A 21,979-nucleotide genomic window follows, 5' to 3' on the forward strand; every position below is an offset into this window, starting at 1 on the left:
GTGATGAGAGTAAGAAAAAAAAAAAACTTAGAAGCTAAAACTGCCAGAAATTTAAATGTACACAAACATATACACACATTCACTGAGAGAAAAAGAGATACACTGTCATGTTATACAAATTGTAAAAAAGAATCTTACTGAAAAGTGGAGTAGCTCACAATCCTTTAAGCCCATTCACGATAAAGGGTATTCTGTTACAGCACACGTTGTTCTTCATTACAGAAAGAAATTGTGTATGTGTGTGTTGGCTATTAAAACTATAAGAATAACTGTAATTTACCTAATTTTTCAAAGCAAAGTCCAAACTTCACCTAATGTAAAACAGATGTTAGGAATTTCTTTCACAAAATGCTGGCAGCGACACATTTCAATTTCAACAGAGTAGTCAGAAAACTAAAATAAATGCAAGCATCTTTTACTTGAGGATAAAGCAAAACATGAAAATTTAGAATAAAATTCTATATTTTCACTCTAAAAATAAAATCCGAGAACTATTAAGTTCAAAATCAAGTGGCTATCAGAAGTTAATTCACTGAAGCAAGATCCATACCTCACTCCATGCACAAAAAAGAGCTCAATATGGATCAAAGACCTCAGTATAAAATATAAAATGATAAAGATAACGGAAGAAAAAATAGGGACAATGCTAGGAGCCCTATTACATGCCATAAACAGTATACAAAACATTACTAACAATGCAGAGGAAAAACTAGATAACTGGGAGCTCCTAAAAATCAAACACCTATGCTCATCCAAAGACTTCACCGGAAGAGTAGAAAGACTATCTACAGACTGGGAAGAAGTTTTTAGCTATGACATTTCCGATCAGCACCTGATCTCTAAAATCTGCACAATACAGCAAAAACTCAACTACAAAAAGACAAATAAACCAATGAAAAAATGGGCAAAAGAGATGAACAGACACTTCACTAAAGAAGGCCTTCAGGTAGCTAACAGATATATGAGGAAATGCTCACGATCATTAGCCATTAGAGAAATGCAAATCAAAACTACAATGAGATTTCATGTTACACCAACAGGGCTGGTATTAATCCAAAAAACACAAAATAATAAATGTTGGAGAGGCTGTGGAGAGATTGGAACACTTCTACACTGCTGGTGGGAATGTAAAATGGTACAACCACTTTGGAAATCGATTTGGCGCTTCTTTAAAAAGCTAGAAATAGAACTACCATACGATCCAGCAATCCCGCTCCTTGGAATATATCCTAGAGAAATAAGAGCCTTTACACGAACAGATATATGCACACCCGTGTTCACTGCAGCACTGTTTCCAACAGCAAAAAGATGGAAGTAACCAAGGTGCCCATCAATGGATGACAAATGGATAAATAAATTATGGTATATTCACACAGTGGAATACTATGCATCGATAAAGAACAGTAATGAATCTGTGAAACATTTCAGAACTTGGAGGAATCTGGAAGGCATTATGCTTGAGTGAAATTAGTTGCAAAAGGGCAAATACTATATAAGAGCACTATTATAAGAACTCGAGAAATAGTTTAAACAGAGAAGAAAATATTCTTTGATGGTTACAAGATGGGGGAGGGAGAGAGGGAGGCTGGGAGAGGAATGTTCACTAATTAGACTGTGGATAAAAACTACTTCAGTTGACAGGAAAGACAACACACAATACCGGGGAGGTCAGCACAACTGGACTAAACCAAAAGCAAAGAAGTTTCATGAATGAACTGAATGCTTCGAAGGCCAGTGTAGCAGAGGCAGGGGTTTTGGGACCATGGTTTCAGGGGACATCTAAGTCAACTGGCATAATAAAATGTATTGAGAAAACATTCTGCATCCCACTTTGGAGAGTGGCGTCTGGGGTCTTAAACTCTAGCAAGCAGCCATCTAAGATGCATAGATTGGTCTCAACCCACCTGGATCAAAGGAGAATGAAGAACATCAAGGACACAAGGTAATTACAGGCCCAAGAGACAGAAAGGGCCACACAAAGGAGAGACTACATCAGCCTGAGACCAGAAGAACTAGATGGTGCCCACCTACAACCGATGATTGCCCTGGCAGGGAACACAACAGAGAACCCCTGTGGGAGCAGGAGAGCAGTGGGATGCAGACCCCAAATTCCTGTAAAAAGACCAGACTTAATGGTCTGATTGAGGCTAGAAGGGCCACGGTGGTCATGGCCCCCTGACCTTCTGTTGGCCCAGGACAGGAACCATTCCCAAAGCCAACTCTTCGGACAGGGGTTGGACTGGACAATGGGTTGGAGAGGGATGCTGGTGAGGAGTGAGCTTCTTGGATCAGGTGGACACTTGAGACTATGTCGGCACCTCTGCCTGGAGGGGAGATGAGAGGGTAGAGGGGGTTAGAAGTTGGCAAAATGGACATGTAAAGTGAGAGTGGAGGGGGGAAACTGGCTGTCTCATTAGGGGGAGAGCAATTGGGAGTGTGTAGCAAGGTGTACATGGGTTTTTGTGTGAGAGGCTGACTTGATTTGTAAACTTTCACTTAAAGCACAATAAAATTTAAAAAGAAAATTAATTCACTTAATGTTATCACTCTCATACATTGCTGGTGGCAATGCAAAATGCTAGAGCCACTCTGGAAAACAGTTTAACAGCTTGTCATAAAGTTAAACAATCCAGTAATTCCACTGCTAGTTATTAACCTTACTGAAAAGTAAACAGATATTCACAAAAAAAACTTCTATATGAATGTTCATGGCAGCTGTATTCATAATCACCAAAACTAAAAATAACTCAAACGTCCTTCAGCAGCTGTAAGGATAAACAAACTCTGGTATATCCCTTCAATGGATTACTGCTCAGTAATGAAGAGAAAGCAACTACATCGTGGATATATCTCAAAGGCATTACATTATTGCATTTAAATGACAGTCTCTAAAACACGAAACTCTAGTCATAGACAACAGATCTGTTTTTGCCAGGGGGTTAAAGGTTAAGGGCCACCATCCATTTGCCATACTGTGATGGCTGACATATTGCTCTGATGCTGAAAGCAATGACACAGGTTGTAATGGATTGAATTGTGTCCCCCAAAATATGTGTTGTAAATCCTAAACTCTATGCTTCTTGTCATAATCCCATTTGGGAATGGGTTCTCTTTGTTATGTAAATGAGACAATATTAGTGTAGGACATGGTGTAAATCAATCTCTTTTGAGATATAAAAGAGATTAAACAAGCAAGCCAGCAAACAGAGATGGGGAAGACTGATGACAAGCCACAAAGAACTAGGAAACAAGCTGAAGAGACATGGACCTTCCTCCAGAGAGAGAAAATCTTACCGCAGAGTTCCCACCCTGAATTCGGACTTCTAGCTTCCTAAACTGTAGGAAAATAAATTTCTGTTAAAGTCATCCATTTGTGGTACTTCTGTAGTAGCATGAATAAGAGCTTCAGAACAGAGGTGCCTGGCATATTTATGGTGGCTGGCCTAGGAGCAGACCTCACTACGTTTTGGTTACAAGCTCCTGTTTCTGCATTCCTGAGAATGCGACTCTGTCTTCTTCCCATTCATATGCATGTAGACTTCAGTCTCTGGCTGGGTGGGTGCAGCAGGCGAGGTAGCTGTGCTTAGACAAGTCCTGGCAATCCCAGCGAGGGTTTGAGAAAAAATCCTTACTAGAATGTGGCCGTATCTAGGCAAGCCCAGACAACCCTGGGCAAGTCAAGGGAGAGTCAACCAATCAGAATCTCACTGGAAGTTTCCTGATTTCACCACATAATATCCCTGCGAAGCAGCCGCCCCTTGGATTCAATGGTTTTCACTCTGTGTGGGCTAACATCTCCCCATTCAAATGTTTCTTATGCTTTCAATAAATCTCTTTGATTTTACTTTAACAGGGTCTGAAGGTGTCTGGTCTTTAGCAAATCCCAAGAAGTTGAGGACCTAGAGACAGGCACCAGCATGAGGTTCTTTCATCTCCACAAATTCTCGGGAGCCACTCATGGTAAGCCCTCATGAATCTCAAGCTTCCACTTTGTTGCATAGACAACTCTTCGAGATTTATTGCTAGAGTTGTGTTTTTGCTTTCACTTTGTTTGCTATCTGAACCTTCTGATGAGTTCTTCGAGACTGCCATTTAGTGCCATAACATTGTGATAGAACATTACCAGAACTCGAGTTTGAAAACGTCCAAACTGTTTTTTCAGGACACATTAGGCTACTATTGCTCTTACTTACCTAGTGCTGCTATAACAGAAATACCAAAAGTAGATGGCTTTAACAAACAGAAATGTATTCTCTTACAGTTTAGGAGGCTAGAAGTCCAAATTCAGGGTGCCAGCTCCAGGGAAAGGCTTTCTCTGTCTTTTGGCTCTGGTCCTTGTCATCAATCTTCTACTGGTCTAGGAGTTTCTCAGCACAGGGACTCTGGTCCAAAGGGCACGCTCTGCTCCCAGCACTTCTTTCTTGGTGGTATGAGGTCAATCTCCTCTCCGCTCGATCCTTTTATATCTAAAAGAGGTTGACCCAAGATACCACCTAATCCTGTAGATTGAGTCCTGCCTCATTAACATAACTGCCTCTAATCCTGTTTCATTAACAGCACAGAGGTTAGGATGTACAACACATAGGATAATCACATCAGATCACAAAATGGTGGACAACCATACAGTACTGGAAATCATGGCCTAGCCAAGTTGACACACATTTTGGGGGCACACAATTCAATCCATAACATGCTTCTTCAGACTGTTTGCACATGCTGATTACTTAGAAGAGGGAGAATGTCACATTCAAGGCCCCAGTACAGTTTTGTACATTGATCACTGACATACACTTAAAATGGAAAATTCAGAGGCTCAACGACTGTTGTGGAACTCATTTGAACTAGGTAAATTAACTTTTCTGTGCAGCAAATTGGAATCTAAAAGATTCTGTGTAAAACAGCCATGGGGGAAGTCTATTTTAATTTGTATTTAAAAGCCTCTAAAAGGAAGACCGAACAAATCTGTCTCGGAAGAAGTAAGGCCAGAATGCTCCTTAGAAACAAGTTCAGCGAGACTCCGTCTCACGTACTTTGGGCATGGTACCAGGAAGGACCAGTCCCTGGAGAATGACATCATGCTTGGTAGAAGGTCAGCAAGAAAGAGGAAGACCCTCAATGAGATGGATTGGCACAGTGGCTACAACAATGGGGTCAAACACAGCAACGATTATGATGGTGCAGGACAGGGCAGCGTTCATTCTGTTGTACACAGGGTCACTATGAGTTGGAATCAACTTGACAGCACCCAACAACAAAAGATACCAGTAGAGTAAATTTGTATCCTTAAAGACACTGTTTCTAAACAAACAAGCAAACAAAAAAACCTGTTGCCATGGACTCATAACAACCCTACGGGACAGAGTAGAATTGCCCCACAGGGTTTCCAAGGAGCAGATGGTGGAGTCAAACTGCTGACCTTTTGGTTAGCAGCCACACTTTTAACCATCACACCAGAAGGGCTCCCTGTTTCTAAACAGTCCAAAGAAATTAAGAAATTGCAATGTCAGAGCTCTATAACTTCTTTGACTGTTTTTTCCAATTCTGTCTCTAACCCAGTCTCTGATCCCTCTCCCCCTTCTGCTCCTCTGATAGTTACTCCCCTTTATCCACCTTTACCTTCTTACACTCCTGATGAATTGCCTTATAAAATTACTTTTACTCCGTGGTCCAAAGCTGAACTTCACACAATCATAAAAGACTTTGCCAACTCATGTGAAGACTCCTAGGAATGCACTGTAGAATTTAAGATTTTAGCAGCCACTTATTAAAAAAAAAAGCCACTTATTAGCTAGGGCTATTTCATTTGTGGAGAAAAAGATGCAGCATTTTTAATTACCAGGAAAGACTAGAAAAATTTTTTCTTAACTACAATAAATTTAGAGCTTATACAGGGACTAAACCTAAGAACCTCCAACAACAGGTTTTATAAGCTGAATATACTAGAATTAATTTGGAATTTCCGTAATCACTTTTAGAAAATGAACTCCCATCTGTGTTGCCTTTTCTTTCCTCTTTGGCAAACTTCTGGTTTTCAGGTTTGTCAGGCAGTCTGAGAGTCCTCCATCGGAGAATCTGGCAAGTTAATAAGTTGCATATAGAATCTGTTTTTTCTGTTAAACTGTGTTAATTTTACCAAAAACTGTTACATACACTTTATGTTTCCCATATGTTCGTCTCATGCGATATTGTATAAGCCTGATCTTTGAGCTGTCCTCACAGAACAGTGAGTTCATGTGGGTTTTTTTGTTGTTTCATTTTGTTCTGAGAGCTTGCCTCTAGTCCAGACCATTTGTGTTTAGGTTTCTATCTTGTTTTAGATTAATGGTCACAACTGGTGTTTTACATAGGGTTGTCTAAAATCTCAGTTCTTTTCTCTTCCAAGAAAGACTGCTTCTTGAGTCCGTCTCATGATTTGGACTTTTAGTAATCGCATTTTAATTGGTATAACAAGGGCTCAGAAAGAGAAAAATTATTCTAAATTTCTTCTCTAAAGGATCCTATAAAGCATGCAACGTCAGGGTTATGAAAATATATTAATTTCCTACCTTCGAATGATATTATTAAATTAGATTTCTTTAAGGAACTTACTCTGATTGGTTTAATGATAAATAAGTGGTTACATAAATTTTACAGTCCAAATAATTCCAGGAATTAATGAAAGTGAATTCATTTTGACAAAGATTCTTGTTCTGTATTACGTCAATCTTAAAAGCAAAAGTGTTCTAAGTAATGTAAACTAGATACTACATGAATTGTCTTTTTATTTAAAAGGAAAGGGTAATTTTGTCTCAAGGTAAAATGAGTAGTCTCAGATTGGAGAAAGCATAGGCCTAGGGCAAATGGAAGGAATAAAAAAGACTAGCCAAGAACTGATGGATTCATTTACAAAATTGCTACAGAGCTTTGATATTTACTGGGTGGATAAATGGTTCTGATAAAGAGAAGGCAAAACTGCTTACCATAAGAATAATAAAAGGGAAAGAATTCAATTATCTTTTGTCTTTTAAAATACCTAGGCCAGCTTGAACATAGGTGAATTAATTAATAGGGATGACTAATTCTTGTCTTCAACCATAAGCCAAAAGAGGGAGGGCAAGGCAAGGTCAGGTTTCTTGGGCCCTGTATAAACAGCTTGGGGGGCAGTGTTTGACCTCCCCCAACCCACAAGAGGGAAACAGATCCATTATCAATAGTACAAGGCTGACTCCCATGAAGTGGAGGCCAGAAGAGCCTCCTCTCTCTGCCATCTTTACTAATTCTGACACCAACCATCCTTTACACAGCATTACTTCTCTGCTGGGTTCGATAATTCATTGCAGCGGCCACACGGAACTCAAAGACCATACTCACGATTATGGGGTTTACTATAAGGGAAGTAACAGTTACAATTCTGGCACAAGAACACTCAGGATACAGTTCTTTCATCAGGACACCCTCTCCCCAGTGTCCTCACAGGCATGCCTCTCCCTGGGCCTTGGCCTCTGCCCAAAGGCACTCAGCTTTCTCTCTCCATGGGCCAAAAGGCCCATTGTGCCATCTCCTGCTACCAGGTTTGCTCCTGGCAGGTCTCTCCTTCCTTGGTAGTGGTGGGTTCCTCATCTCTGCTGTGGAATTGGCTCTCTTTTAAGACAAAACTGACCAATTCCCTTGGCAGGCCACAATTACCCTATCACACAATCACCTGGGTGGGAGTTACAAGACCATGGCTAGAAAGGCCACACACAAAACTAATTGTACCACAGTTCCCCAGCCTCTGAGGTCATATAGCTCCAGGGAGTTTTTGAAGGACCCTTCCCAAATAGACAGAGACCTTTTAAGACAAAAGAAAACAAGAAAAATGCTGCCTTACTATAGTTACCAGAAATGGGGTGGATGCTCATCATAAAAGAACTATAAGCAAGAACTCTGTATTGTAAAGTAATACTAAGAAGCCGAAAGATAGAAATCAGAATGAGGCACACCTGAAACGGCCTGGGGAAATGTTTCCACTCATAGCCAGAGACTTAAGGTTATATCTATATCAATGAATTGGCCCAGCTGAGCAGAGACTTTGTGATTTCCAAAATTAGGTGATAAAACCTTGAGGAGCTAAAGTTAGATTAGGGAATAAATGGGAAATGGTTAAGGTTTGAATAAAATTAAACTTTATTTCAACAGTAATTATGTTTTATGGTATACAGGCTTAAAATATTTTCCAAGATCTTTAGGATATTAAATTAAGTTCACAGATATTCATTATAACTTAATGTATACATTTGGGTCTGCTAATGAGTGTGTTCATTTTTGCCGCTTAGAGAATTATAAGAAATATACAATAAGACAATGTTTAAAAGGTTTATTAAAAGGGAATTAACTTGATAAGTTCAAAGTTTTTATCTGTCTGGCTAAAGTTTGATGGGTAAATTTATGAGGTTTTTAAGAACTTTTAGTATCAAATAACATATAAAGCAAAGAATTGGGTTTCTCACTATTAAAACAACAAAATTTTAATTATTGGGTTGAAGAGTTAATTTATTCTTCATGTAATCTACCTCAAAGGCAAAGGTTCAGCCTCTCAACAGAATAAAAATTCCTGAGTTGAAACCCAAGCCACATGGTTTTGAAAGAAAAAAAGGGTTAAGATTTTTACCTTAAGATCTTTGGTAAAATAACTCAAGTATTGCTTCTCAGTGGCCTATAATAAACTCCTGACAGTTCTGAAATTTTGTGGAAAGCTGCAAAAGACTTCTTTCTGCTGTATAAAAGGAAAAACACTAAAAAGATTTAATGTGTTATAAAGTTATGAGTTACATGAAACATGTTGATAAATCACAAGGAGTGCCTGATTTTCTTTGGGTTAGAAGAAAATTTATGTGTTTCCTCTTATGTTTTTCCCTGATATTAAACACGAAACGTATACCGTTATGTCATAACTTTATTATTTTTTAATTGTTCACTTGGTTGTAACTTTATTTCTTTTGAATCTAGCATCATCAAAGTTGATGGTTTTAACTGGGGAATTCACATTGCTTACCCATGCAGTTTTTTGACTATTCAGATGTTTAAAGAAACCAAATGATGTATTTCATTGGGCAAATCTGCTGCAAAAAAAAAAAAAAATCTGCTGCAAAAGATCTCTTTAAAGCTCTAAAAAGTATAGATGTCACTTCGATGACTAAGGTGCGGCTGACTCAAGCAACAGTCTTTGTGTGTGTGTGTGTGCGTATGTGTGTGCACACGTGTATTTGTGTCTTCGTGTTTTATTCTCTCTTAGCTGCAACCCTGGAAATGCTGAGTATGTGAGGGGAAAAAAAGGCCACTTGGGTTCACCAGGCACTTCCTGGAAATCTCCAGTTAAAGATCTGTGATCTTGCAGGGACTGTTTATGTAGATTAGGAGGAGATGCTGAATTCTGGCAGAGTTTGTATTTGTCCCAGCCTGAGAAGATGGTAGTTCTTTGCATCGTGGATTATCTCCACTGCCTGGTACCTGCATCACAACTAGTCACCCTGGTTGGGGACTGAGGGGCTGTTTATGCATTTGATGAAGATGGCTTGCATGAATTGGCCCAGAAATCTGGAGGACTTCATTAAATTTGGCCTCCAGTGGCTTGTCTAAAAGGTTTATATTTTTTGTGAAGAAACCTCAGAATCAGCGGTAAGTTCCCAATTTAACCACGGGATACTTTGCTGGGTATGCACATTCCGTGTTTCAACAGAAGATGAAAATACTTTTTTATATATATATATATATACATAATTTATTTTATGTTGTTGAGAATATACACAGCAAAATATATACCAATTCAGTAATTTCTACATGAACAATTCAGTGACATCTGTTGTATTCTCCAAGTCTGTGCAACCATTTTCACCCTCCTTATCTGAGTTCTTCCTCCCCCATTAACATAAGCTCACTGCCCCCCTAAGTTTTCTATCTAATCTTTCCAGTTGCTCTTATCAATTTGATCCCATATAGACAGTTCTGAAAAAAGCACAATGCTCAAGGCAGACATTCTTTAGTAGTTAAGAAGCCATGGTTTTTTCAGCACCGCATATGCACGTGAAAGATGGACAATGAAAAAAGAAGAAAGAAGAGTTGATGAATTTGAATTGTGGTGTTGATGAAAAATATCAGTCTTAGAACAAGTAAAATCAGAATGCTCCTTAGAAGTGAGAATGGTGAAACTTTGTCTTCTTTACTTTGGACACGTCATCAGGAAAGACCAATCACTAGAAAAGGACATCATGTTTGGTAAAGTAGAGGGTCAGTGAAAAGGACAGAATGACATGTATTGACACAGTCCTCAATGACATACTGACACAATAGCCACAGTGATGGGCTCAAGCATATCAAAGAACATGCAAATGGCACAGGACTGGGTAATATTTCATTCTGTTACACATAAGGTTGCCATAAGTCAGTGCCAACTCTACGGCCATTAATAACAACAATATCCACTATTCAACTCCTACGATCCATTCTTCCTGCAGCATACAAAATAATTCTTTTTAGAATGTGACACTTCTGCCTTCTTCTCCCAGCTCTGCTTAAAACCTTTCAATAGCTCAACTTTGGTCTTAGGACTTTCCATACTTCTACAGTCTCATTTTATACTACACTCCCCTGCTCCTGCTCCCCTCCAGTCACTCTGGCCTTCTATCAGTTGCTCACAAATGTCATGCTCCCTCCTCCTGGCACAGTGCCTATGCACAAGCTGTTCCCTCTATCTAGGACATCTTTGTTAGTCTACGTCTACTTGTTTTTCAGATTTCAGCTTAAGCTTCAGAAAATCTTTCCGTGTTCTCCCTGAGAGTTAGCTTACTGACAGATTCTGCAACAGTATTATGTAACTGTCCTTTGTAGCACCTGACACAGCTGCAATTTTAGATTTATTTGATTACTTTATTACTGTATTTTTACACAAATAGCGCATACCTTCTACATTTGTATGCTTCCTACATTTGTTTACAAACCGTGCCCTCCCCTTGTGAAGTATTTTTGTCAGCACCGCTATGCCAATTTTTCTTATATGTTGCTGTGAAAAAAAAAAAAACTAGCATAGCAGTGCTTATGAAAATACCTCACAGGGGAAGCACATGGTTGGCAAAAAATGTAAAGGGCACGCATTGTTTGGGTAAAAAAATAGTTATATCCAATTTCTCCACTAGGCTGTAATTTCCATGGGGTCTAAAGTTTTGCTCACATTTTAACCTTAATACCTACTGCATAAAACACAATAAATATTTACTGAATGAAAGAATGATAGATATATTACTTTTAATAAATACAAGCCAAAATAATGGTGTTATGCTTTCAAACACGACTTACTTAAAAAGAAAAAGAAAAGGTAAGCTTAAAACTATAAAGTAAAAACCATTCCTAAAACAATAAACTTGCAAAATAGCTTACCTAGATACAAGTTCACTTAATTCTGGATATTCTGTGGGTTCCATTATTATATTCAGGTCAGTAACAACAGAAGATAAATTCTTCTCATTCTAAAATAAAGAAAAAAACTTTATGTGTCAGAGCACAATAAACTTTTATAATAAAACAAAAATACTTCACAACACGCAAAATGAAAAGCCACCAAGTAACAGAAAAGGGATAGTTTAATCAATAAATAATACTGAAACTCAATTATTTGTTGAAAGAATATAGTCAGATCCTCATTCCATACCAAAAAACAAAATGAACTTCAAATGAAATAAAAATGTAAGCACTGAAGCCACAAACTACTAGGGGAAAGTATAGATAAAACGCTTTATTGATTATTGAGTGAGGAAGAATTTCCTAAGTGAAAAATAACAGCAGAAACAATAAGTAAATATGATTACATAAAAAATTCAAAATATCTATGTAAAAAAGATCTTAAAATTAAAAGAAAACCAATAAACTGAGGAAAATATTATCCATAAACATAGAAAAGAAAATGGAAAAGAAAAACTAAAAATTATAGATGAATTCAGTAACAAATGAAAATAAAAATAATATGACATTTTTGGCAATAAAATGAGCAAAGATTAAAGAATGTTATGCTTTAAAATTAAAGCCAGATGCAGAAGAGGATGTGGAATGAGGGATATCATTATGATGTCAGATAGATCTTGGCTGAAGGCAGAGAATACCAGAAAGATGTTGTCTTACTTATCTAGTACTGCTGTAACAGAAATACCACAAGTGAATGGCTTTCACAAAGAGAAATTTATTCTCTCACAGTCTAGTAGGCTTAAAGTTCAAATTCAGGGTGTCAGCTCCAGCGGAAGGCTTTTTCTGTCATTTCTGGAGGAAGATCCTTGTCATCAATCTTCCCTTGGTCTAGGAGATTCTCTGCGTACGAACCTCAGGTTCAAAGGATGCACTCTGCTTCTGGCACTGCTTTCTTGGTGGTATGAGGTTCCCGCCGTCTCTCTGCTTGTTTCTCTCTTTTGTATCTCAAAGGAGACTGGCTTAAAACACAAACTAATGTTGTAGATTGAGTCCTGCATTATTAACATAACTGTCACTAATCCCACCTCATTGACATCACAGGGGTAGGATTTACAGCACACAAGAAAATCACATTAGATGACAAAATGGTGGACAATCACACAATACTAGGAATCATGGCCCTATCCTCCAGGCTCTAGGCATTGGCTATACGCTCTGAATTCTGGGTGGAGACCCCACAGCCATGGACATAGCCCTGCCTTCCAGGCCCACAGGGACATCAATCCCACTCATCTGGCTTTTGGTCATCCCATTTTCCTGGTCCACATGAGTGGTGAACAGACATTCTCGGCATCTGGCAGCTCCGTTCTCCTGGCTCACTAACATGGCAGCCCCACCTCCTCAACTCTGGTCAGCGGCCTCATTTTCTTGTCCCACCTGAGTGGGAGCCCCGCTCTCTGGAACCAATTAGATTTAGAATCCAGCTGAGAAGTGGATAAACCAAATGAGATATAACCACACAATGGAAAATTTTGTAGCCATAAAAAGGAATAAGGTACTGCTACGTCATGGATGAACCTTGAAAACAATATGCAAAGTGAGAGAAGCTAGTAATAATAAAAAGCCACATAGTTTGACACAAGTGGTGCAATATCGAGAACAGGTAAATTTATAGAAACAGAGAGTAGAGTAGTAGTTGCTTAGGGCTGGGTTGGGGGTTCAGGGTACTAGAGGGTGTACGAGTTTTCTTTTTCAGGTCATGAAAATGTTCTAAAACTCACTACGTGACTATGCTAAAAACTATCAAATTGTACTCTTTAAATGAGTGAATCCTATGTTATGTGAATATACCTCAATAGAGTTGTTACCGAAAAAAAAAAAAAGAAGGAAGGGAGAGAAGAAAGATTGGGGAGGGGAGGACAACAGAGGACAGCAGCGGGGAGGGAGAGGGAGGGGAGGGAAAGGGAGGCACATCTGGTCTCTTGTGGGGAAGGAGAGTATGTGTTAGATTTAGCCTTTAATCCATTAGAATAAGCAGGTTACCCTGTCAGATGGCCAGATCAACATTAAGTCCACGAATTTTAATGGTGTGCGTGTGTGTGTGCGCGTGTGTGTGCGTGCATGTGTGTGTGTGTGGTTTGTGGATTCTGTTCAGTCACAGGAAAGCTGATTCCCAAAATATTGTTTCCTGATCTCTCTCCTGCCTGTTACACTGCTAATCAGGTCTAGCCTTCCCAGTTGGTAAACAAGGGAAAGGATCTGAAAAACAACCTGGCTTCATGGTCCCTAAATGAACCTCAAGGAGCCTATTCCTCATTCTACCATGGCCCATTTAATTTAAGCATGAAGTTCTTATTCTTCTCCGCAGCTTAAGAGATCTTTAGGGAAGGGCTTTCATTAACTGTGTAAAAGTTATATATTGCTCATGAAACACCCTGTTTCAGTGTTTTCCTTCACTTTGTTTCAAAGTTAATCATATCAGACAGCTATGCTTTGAAGCCCTTTGTATGGCATTATATTATCCTTGAGTTTAAAATTTCCCCACTTTTTGACCTTCATTGGGCTTCAGGGAAAGAAATACGCAAGCACACTTAATCTGCCACTTTCCCCAGAATCTCCCACCTCTTTGAATTACTACTCTGCCTGGACTACCGAACACTGATATGTGTTTATTCTCATGTTTTCAGGTCCTCATAAATAGTGTCAACAACACCAAAGAGTAAATCTCGGGAATAGAGTTCTATGTCCCAAACACCTTTGACGACAAAAGCTGTGCAAACATAGGTAATCATTCAAACTCTCTGGGTATATATTTCCCTATAAAATAATAGGGCTTACCTAAATAATATATAAGATTACTTTTGATTCTAACATTCTATTAATATGATTTTATTACAATAATATTCTGTGAAGTGAGAGAAAGCTTTATTATTGCTTTTTCATTTTCTGACAGCTAAATGTCTCCCTCTAGTGGAAATTTTCTTTCTAAAAAAGGTTTTAGAACACAAAGTTGTGGCATCTTCACCATTTCTATTTTCTGTAAGTCTCAACTATAAAAAATCTCTTAATATGGAAAATGGTAAAACCATTTTAGAGGGCAATTTGGTGCTATCAATAAGAATTCATATATACATTTCCTTTGACCTAGCAATTCTACTAGAATATATTCTAAAGGTATACTCACAAGAGAAGGCCTAGGATATGCTAGGATTTACCACTAAATTATAAGAAGAATAAAATAATTCCCATCACTCCATTAAATCAGAATTGTAAGCAACAACAACAAAAAAGATAAGATAGTAGTCCTTTGTTCCTTTCCTTTCCAAGCAAGGAAGTCTAGGAGTTTCATATATACCTAATTCTTAAAATCTTGCTGACTCAAGAGTTATCAGTGATTCCTTTCAACATCTTGCCTTCCAGTCTTGTCCATAAGAAGAATCACAGAATTTGAAAAGCTCAGAGAGAAAAACAGTGTTCTTACTACAGCCAGGGACAGCACACTCTTAACTGCAGCAAATTGCAAGTAAAATTCAGCAGCTCCAAAGCACCTAAATACTTTAAAATGTGAACAATGACAACTCATGCCTCTTCAGAGACTCAGCACTTCCTGTGTTCTATATCTCTCAAAGATTATCAACAGTTTTCTCCTTAGATTTTTTTATGCATTTCCTAAAGCATGTGTGACAGAAGCTGGTAGTAATTCCCAATATTTGTACTTCTCCTCTTTCTTGCCCCAATTTTTTACTGGTTACCTGGCAATGCACGATGCAGACTAAATTTCCCGACTTCCCCTGCACTAAGTTATGGCTAATAGAATATAATGTAAGAACTCAAGAAAGTGTCCTTCAAAGGAAGAGGTGGGCTCCTTTTTCCCCATTTCCTAATGACTTTCCCCATTTCTCCTTCCCTGATGACTGAAATATTAAAGTAATCATTGCACCATTACTTGAAAGCCACATGTGGATGAGAGAAGCAATACATCAGGCAGAGCCTGACGATCACAAAGCCACCAAACTAGCCTATGAAATTTTACCTTATAAGTTTAAGTATCAGAGGAATAAACTTCTAGTACTTTGCACCATCTTGTCTTTAAGTTTTCTGTCATTTGCAGCTCAACTAATTTTAATTCAGTCATCATGTGAGCTAGTGCAGTGCAATGGATCACTTTTGTGTGGCCTCTCTAAACCCAAAAACCAAACCCAGTGCTGTTGAGTCAATTCCGACTCATAGCGACCCTATAGGACAGAGTAGAACTGCTCCATAGAGTTTCCAAGGAGCGCCTGGCAGATTTGAACTGCCGACCCTCATGGTTAGCAGCTGTAGCACTTAACCACTACGCCACCAGGGTTTCCGTGGCCTCTCTAGCCATAGTTTTCTAACTCCCACTCAAGTGATTGAGCAAGACTATGAGGATATGGTAATTGTGGCCCACCAAAGGGATTGGTCAGTTTTGCCATCCTGCTGGGCTTGAGGTAAGACATCTAGAGGCAGGAAGGGGAGGATAACACTGTCAACAAGGAAGAAGAGACAGCACATCCTTTGGACCTGGGATCCCTGCACTGAGAAGCTCAAAGAACTAAGAAGACTGAGAGAGAGCAAGCGAGCTGTAACACCAAAGGCAGAAAGAAGTGGCAGCAGAGACCTGGCAACAGGAGATGGAGTAGTAGGTTTCCTGGCCCAAGGACAGAAAAAGCTGAGTGCCTTAGGGCAAAGGCTGAGGGCCAGGGAGAGGCATGCCTGTGAGCATGGCTGGAAAGAAGCTGTCCTGATGGAAGAACTGTATCCTGAGTGTTCCTGAGCCCGAATTGTAACTGTTATTTCCCTAATAAACCCCACCATCATGAGTACTGTCTGCGAGTTCTGTGTAGCCATTGCAATGAATTATCGAAACCAGCAGAGAAGTAGAGAGTACCATGGGAGGGACGGTCAGTGTCAGAGACGGTAAAGATGGCAGAAAGAGGAGGCATTTCTGATCTCCGCTTCATAGGAATCAGCCTTGGGCTGTTGATCTTGATTCTCTTTCTCCCTTGTGAAGCTAGAGGAGGTCAGATGCCTCCTCCACATCATTTTTACAGCTAATAATATAATTTAGGTCTTACCAAATGGTCACAAAATATTCAATCATGCTTTGGGGAGGGGGGATCATAATATTAGCTGAGCAAACCTTAATCAGGGCCAATGCCATCACTGCCTGACAGAGGGTAGGGAGCATGGGGAGGGCAACAGGGCTGGTGGGCACACAATGGTGGGGCAGCTGCTATTTGGTCTTTTTAGTTCTGTGCTGTCTCAGTGAAGCCCCCAGGCCCAGCAAGCTGAGCCTGTATGACCTGGAGCTGCCCAGTGTCTTAGGCTAGGTTCTCTAGAGAAGCAAAACCAGTGAAGCATCTACAGAGAGAGAGAGATTTATATCAAGGAAATGTTTCACGCAGTTTTAGAGGTTGGAAAGTTCCAAGTCCATGGGTCAGGTTGGAGGCTTCTCCTGACTCATGTAGCTGCAGGGACTGGTGAACCTAACATCAGCAGGTCAGACAATAGGCCTCTGGCTAACAAGCTGTGGAGGCCAACGAATCACAAGATAGACACATAAGCTGGCAAGCCTCTGGCTCAGAGACTGCTGAGGCTGACAAATCTCAAGATCAGGTAAGCTGCCAGCTCAAGTCCCATGAATTGGAGGCCAGACAAACAGGTGCCAGCTGTACAAGCCAGACCAAGCAAAAGGCCACAAGCCTTGCCAGAAAGTCCACATATATTGGATGCAGGCCACACCCCCAAGGGAACTCCTTTTCAACTGATTGGCTACTCACAGCAGATCCTATCGTGGAGGTGATCACATCATATCAGATCTCATCATGTTGGTGATTACATCATTACACAGCTGCCAAACTACATCATAACTGCCAAACCACTGAGAATCATGGCTCGGCCAAGTTGACACACAACCTTAACGATCACACCCAGTACCAGTACCAGCTCATATTAGAAATGCCACTGGACAGGTAGCAGCTATTCTTCAGAAGCACATCACAGTATCAAAAATGTCTTCTAAACCATGACCTAATCCTTAATCTGACTCAGGACAAGATTAAACTGCTGTTGAACATTTCTTTCAGAGGCTAAAGGTAACTGAAGTATACAACTTAAATAACCTGAAGCTAAAATATTGTAATCGATTTCATCTCTCAAGCCATAGCTCTACTAATGAGCACAATGACCAATCTTTTTGGCATAATCCATCCCAGAATGTACAACTTCACTGAGCAGCTCTTTCACCTCAACTTTCTATAAACTTCCCAAGTATGAGGCTAATTTTTCTCATGGCCTAGCTTCTCTCCAGATAACCCAACCCATGGAGCTACTATGTCTATAGCAGACATAGTATGTCTATAGCAGAAAAGGCCTGCAGGACACCAAGGCTGCTACGAGCAGTTTCCGGGGCAATGTATACACTGAGAATGCAGATGTTCTTAGTGATGGTATTGGACCCTCAGGCTTAGGACACCACATGCCACAGGTTGTAGGTATTTAAGGATTCAGTGTTATCACCACTCAGAGTTCAAAATCACATTAGCTACAAAGAAAGAAAATGCAAATGGCCACACTATGCAATGTTTCACAAGTGAGGCAATATCCAGGAGCTCCTGAGGCACCCAAAGGCACAGGGTGACTCCTGAAACGACACCAATTCATTTGGCTCCATGTTCTGTTTTAGTTTTCAGCAGATGATCTTTGAACAATAATTTTGCCATGGTGACCCTGTATGGCCCCCCATGCTGATGCCAACTCCTCCAGAGAGACTCATTATACGTGTCCCCCACACATGCCAAACTATGTGTTGTATCCTGTTCAACAGGCCTTGGCAATGCCACACTGTGACTTTCTTTGGTCACCTTGGTAATATTGAAGGGTGCAACTCTCAGGTGGGGTGTAAGCTGGGAACTTTGTCATCAAATGAAGAGCGTAGATATGTCTCTGCCCCCCTCAGCCTGCCAGGGTCAGTGGTAGCAGGTAGGAATAGGGACTGTAAAGAGAAGAAGCACAAACTCCAACTCCAGATACCTGGACCGCATAGATGCTCTTGGCTACTCAGGGGTATGGCTGTCTAATACTTAAAGAGAAAGGATCCTGCCTCTCTGACATCAACTCCTGTCCCATACAGAAAGGGACAATTTGAGACTGTTTCCATGGCTGAGGACACAGGTGCCCAGGACAAGGACGAGGAACACTGCCTTTAGCTTCATATCTGCACATGAACCTTAACCTGCATGTGAGCAGGTGGCATGTCCCCATTCTGGCTGTTGGGCTGCATGTTACCATCCTATCTGCTTCATTTATTTTATGTGGAGGTTTCAGCAACAGCTGTCTTCTTCTCTCTGTTGTGTCTCAGCAGTGCAGCATTAACTTGCTAGCCGTGACGGCAAGCCACCATAAAGACAGATTCTCCAGGCTCAGTGCAGCCTGCAGACAGATGTGGCCCAGGTGACCTCATGAGAGGCCTGAGCAAGAACCGCCCAGCTGAGCTGCTCCCAGACTCCTGACACACAGAAACTAGGTGAGATAATAAAGGATTTTTGTTTTAAACTGCTAAACTTTGGAAAAACTTGTGAAGCAGCAATATATAACTAACACAGCTGGCATTTCAGCTGACTCTCAAAAGTATCCAGGACTGTTGCCATGACATTGGAGGAACACGAGGAGCCCAGGACCGTCTTACTATCGGAGCTCCAATAAAGTATCTATGACCTTAGCAGCAACCCCACCATATTCAGTTGCTGGGGTATTGATACTTAAGAACTTTTTGGAATGGTACCCGTCTTAGTTTCTTAGTGTTGATGTAACACAAACATCACAAGTGGGTGGCTTTAAAGAACAGAAATTTATTTTCTCACAGTTCTGGAGGCTAAAAGTCCAAATCAGAGTCTTGGCCATGTTGATTTCTTCTGTAAGCTTCTCTACTAATTCTTGGTGTTCATTTGCTTGTAGATGTCGTAGATCCTCACGTCATCTGTCTTCCCCTGTATGTATGTGTCTCTGTGTCTAATCTACTCTTTGTATAACTCAGAGGTGATCAGATTTAGAACCCACACTACTTGGCTATGATCTAATTAACATAACAAAGAAAACACCATTTCTAAATAGGATTACATCCACAAGTATAAGAACCAGGAATTCAACACATATCTTTGGGGGACACAATTTAACCCAAAACAGTACCACTTTCCATGAATGTACTCCAAGGGAGACCTGGCTCATGAACTTCTCAGCTATGCTGCTGCTGGAGGCTGGGGTATGGAAATTGCTTATTTCATAGCAGAAGAATCACTGTTATCACAACATATTCCTTTAATTTACCTGAGTTTCCAGAATCTGAAATTCAAGTTGAAATGTAACCATGTGGCAATCTCCTGATAATTTGTATCTCTGTAGAACTTTCTTTATATCTGTAAATAAGGAAATCAAATACTTCGGTTGTAAATAACAATTTTCTTCAAATATCTATTTAATTTTGTGTATTTATAATATATGTGGGTATATATGTGAGAATGTATGTTAGTATTTGCATTAAAAAAGTATGGGAGAAGGTGTACAAAATTCGATTACTTTCTCAAAGTAGAATGAAAGATAACTTGTACTTTCTAGTTCTCAGTTATACCAAGGTAACAAATAGAAATATACTAGTATAACTAAAAGACACGTTTAAATCATGTTAACTGTTAGATGTTTTGCATTTTTTCAATATTAAACATTTCTGGTTAAAGAAAGTAGATTCAATCCATGTGTTTGTTTACCTCTGCTGTCTCTCAAAACTCCACTAAAATGATAACGAAAGTATTTTTTTGATATAACATATATGCAGTTAAATACATAAAATGCCCTAATCTTAACTATAACCCACTGCCGGCAAGTTGATTCCAACTCATAGCAACTTTATAGGACAGAGTAAAACGAACTGCCCCAAAGGGTTTCCAAGGCTGCAAATCTTCAAGGAAGCAGACTGCCACATCTTTTTCCCATGGAGTGGTTGGTAGGTTTGAATCACTGAACTTTATTATACAGCTCAAAAAAATTTTTTACATGTATGTAACCATCACACAGATCAAGATACAGACTTTTGTAGTAGTCCATAAGGTTCTATCATGCACCTTTCTCAAGCTATTCCCTATCCCTAAGAGGTAACCATTATCTTGACTTTACTATCATCTAGTTTTGCTAATGAAGGTGTTTTTTAGAAAGGCACAAATCTACAAGGATAAAGAGAACAGGAATGATGAGAGCAACTTAATTTTGGAAGCTGGAAATAAAATGGATGAGCTAGATATCACAAAGACAAGTGGAACTGACCTGGCAAACCCAGGAAAATCAAAATCTAAACCAGCAATGGGGAAAGCCCAGAAGTAAGCCAATTGGTACAGCAGAATACCAGAGAGGCATTTTGAATCGGCAGCACCAAGTACCTCTACAGATGAGGCTCAAAATAGGAATATTGGTTAAACATCTGTTTAAGAAAAAGTTTTAAAAAAAAAAAAAAGAAAGAAAGAAAAGGGCAGTTAGAGTGGAACAAATTGACATCATTTACCTCTTGATGAAATACACTGAGAAAATCATAACATCGAATTTGTATCATTTTTCTGCTGAAAATGTATAACCTGAATCTCATCAGGAATAAACAAATTGAAGAACATTCTACGATGCAACTGGCCTTCACAGATGCCAGTGTCATAAAGACAAAGAAAGGCTGACCAGATTAAATGAGACTAAAAAGACATGACAACTAAATGCAATGCCTGATCCTGGATAGAATCTGTAATTCAAAAAATAAACAGCTATAAAGGAGGCAACTGGTAAACCTTGATTATGGATTGTGCAAAATCTTATAAGAACATCTTCCTTGGTCTTGTTGCTGTGTCCCAAAACTGCTTTGCTTAGTTTCATCTGCCCCTGATCAAGAGGTTCTGTCCAGCTCACAGCTGTTGACAACCGGCCCTGACCAAGCTCCAGGGACACAAATTACACAAGCATAATTCCTTTTTTTCTCCTTATTTTTGATTGGTTGTTTTTGAGATAATTCACATACCTCAAAATTTACCCCTTTAAAATGTGTACAATTCAGTTTTCAAAAGGTTTGCAACCAACAATGCTACCTAATTCCAGTACATTTTCATCATCCTCAAAAGAAATCCCGTATCTATTAGGAGTTATTCCCCACTGTCCCCTCTTCCCAGTCCCTGGCAACTACTAATCTACTTTCTGACTCTTTGGATTTGACTACTCTGGACATTTTATAAATGGATCCATATAATACAAGGCCTTTCATGTCTGACTTCTTTAACCTACCATAATGTTCATCTATGTCATAGCATGTATTAGAACTTCATTCTTTTTTACACCTAATCTACAGTCACAAAAATTTACATCTGTGTTTTCTTCTAAGAGTTTTATAGTTTTAGCTACTACATTTAGGTCTTTGGTCCATTTTTGGTTAACTAGATGTTTTTAGAAAGGCACAATTCTACACGGATAAATAGAACAGGTACGATAAGAGCAATCTAATTTTGGAAGCTGGAAATGA

At 39.5% G+C, this 21,979-nt stretch overlaps 1 protein-coding gene across 2 annotated transcripts in view; it reads right to left on the reverse strand.

The window, feature by feature from the left end:
* The window catches only part of CENPP (centromere protein P), a 383,426-nt gene that overhangs the window by 323,410 nt on the left and 38,037 nt on the right, over positions 1 to 21,979 (reverse strand). For both annotated transcript variants that reach the window (XM_064291078.1, XM_064291079.1), the window contains exons 3-4: positions 19,762 to 19,850; positions 11,392 to 11,480 (exon numbers count right to left, since the gene is read on the reverse strand). In XM_064291078.1, the coding sequence (XP_064147148.1) occupies positions 11,392 to 11,480; positions 19,762 to 19,850 (178 nt within the window). The remainder of the gene's footprint in view (positions 1 to 11,391; positions 11,481 to 19,761; positions 19,851 to 21,979) is intronic.

The sequence above is a fragment of the Loxodonta africana genome, chromosome 9, assembly GCF_030014295.1.
Source record: "Loxodonta africana isolate mLoxAfr1 chromosome 9, mLoxAfr1.hap2, whole genome shotgun sequence".
NCBI lineage: Eukaryota > Metazoa > Chordata > Mammalia > Proboscidea > Elephantidae > Loxodonta > Loxodonta africana.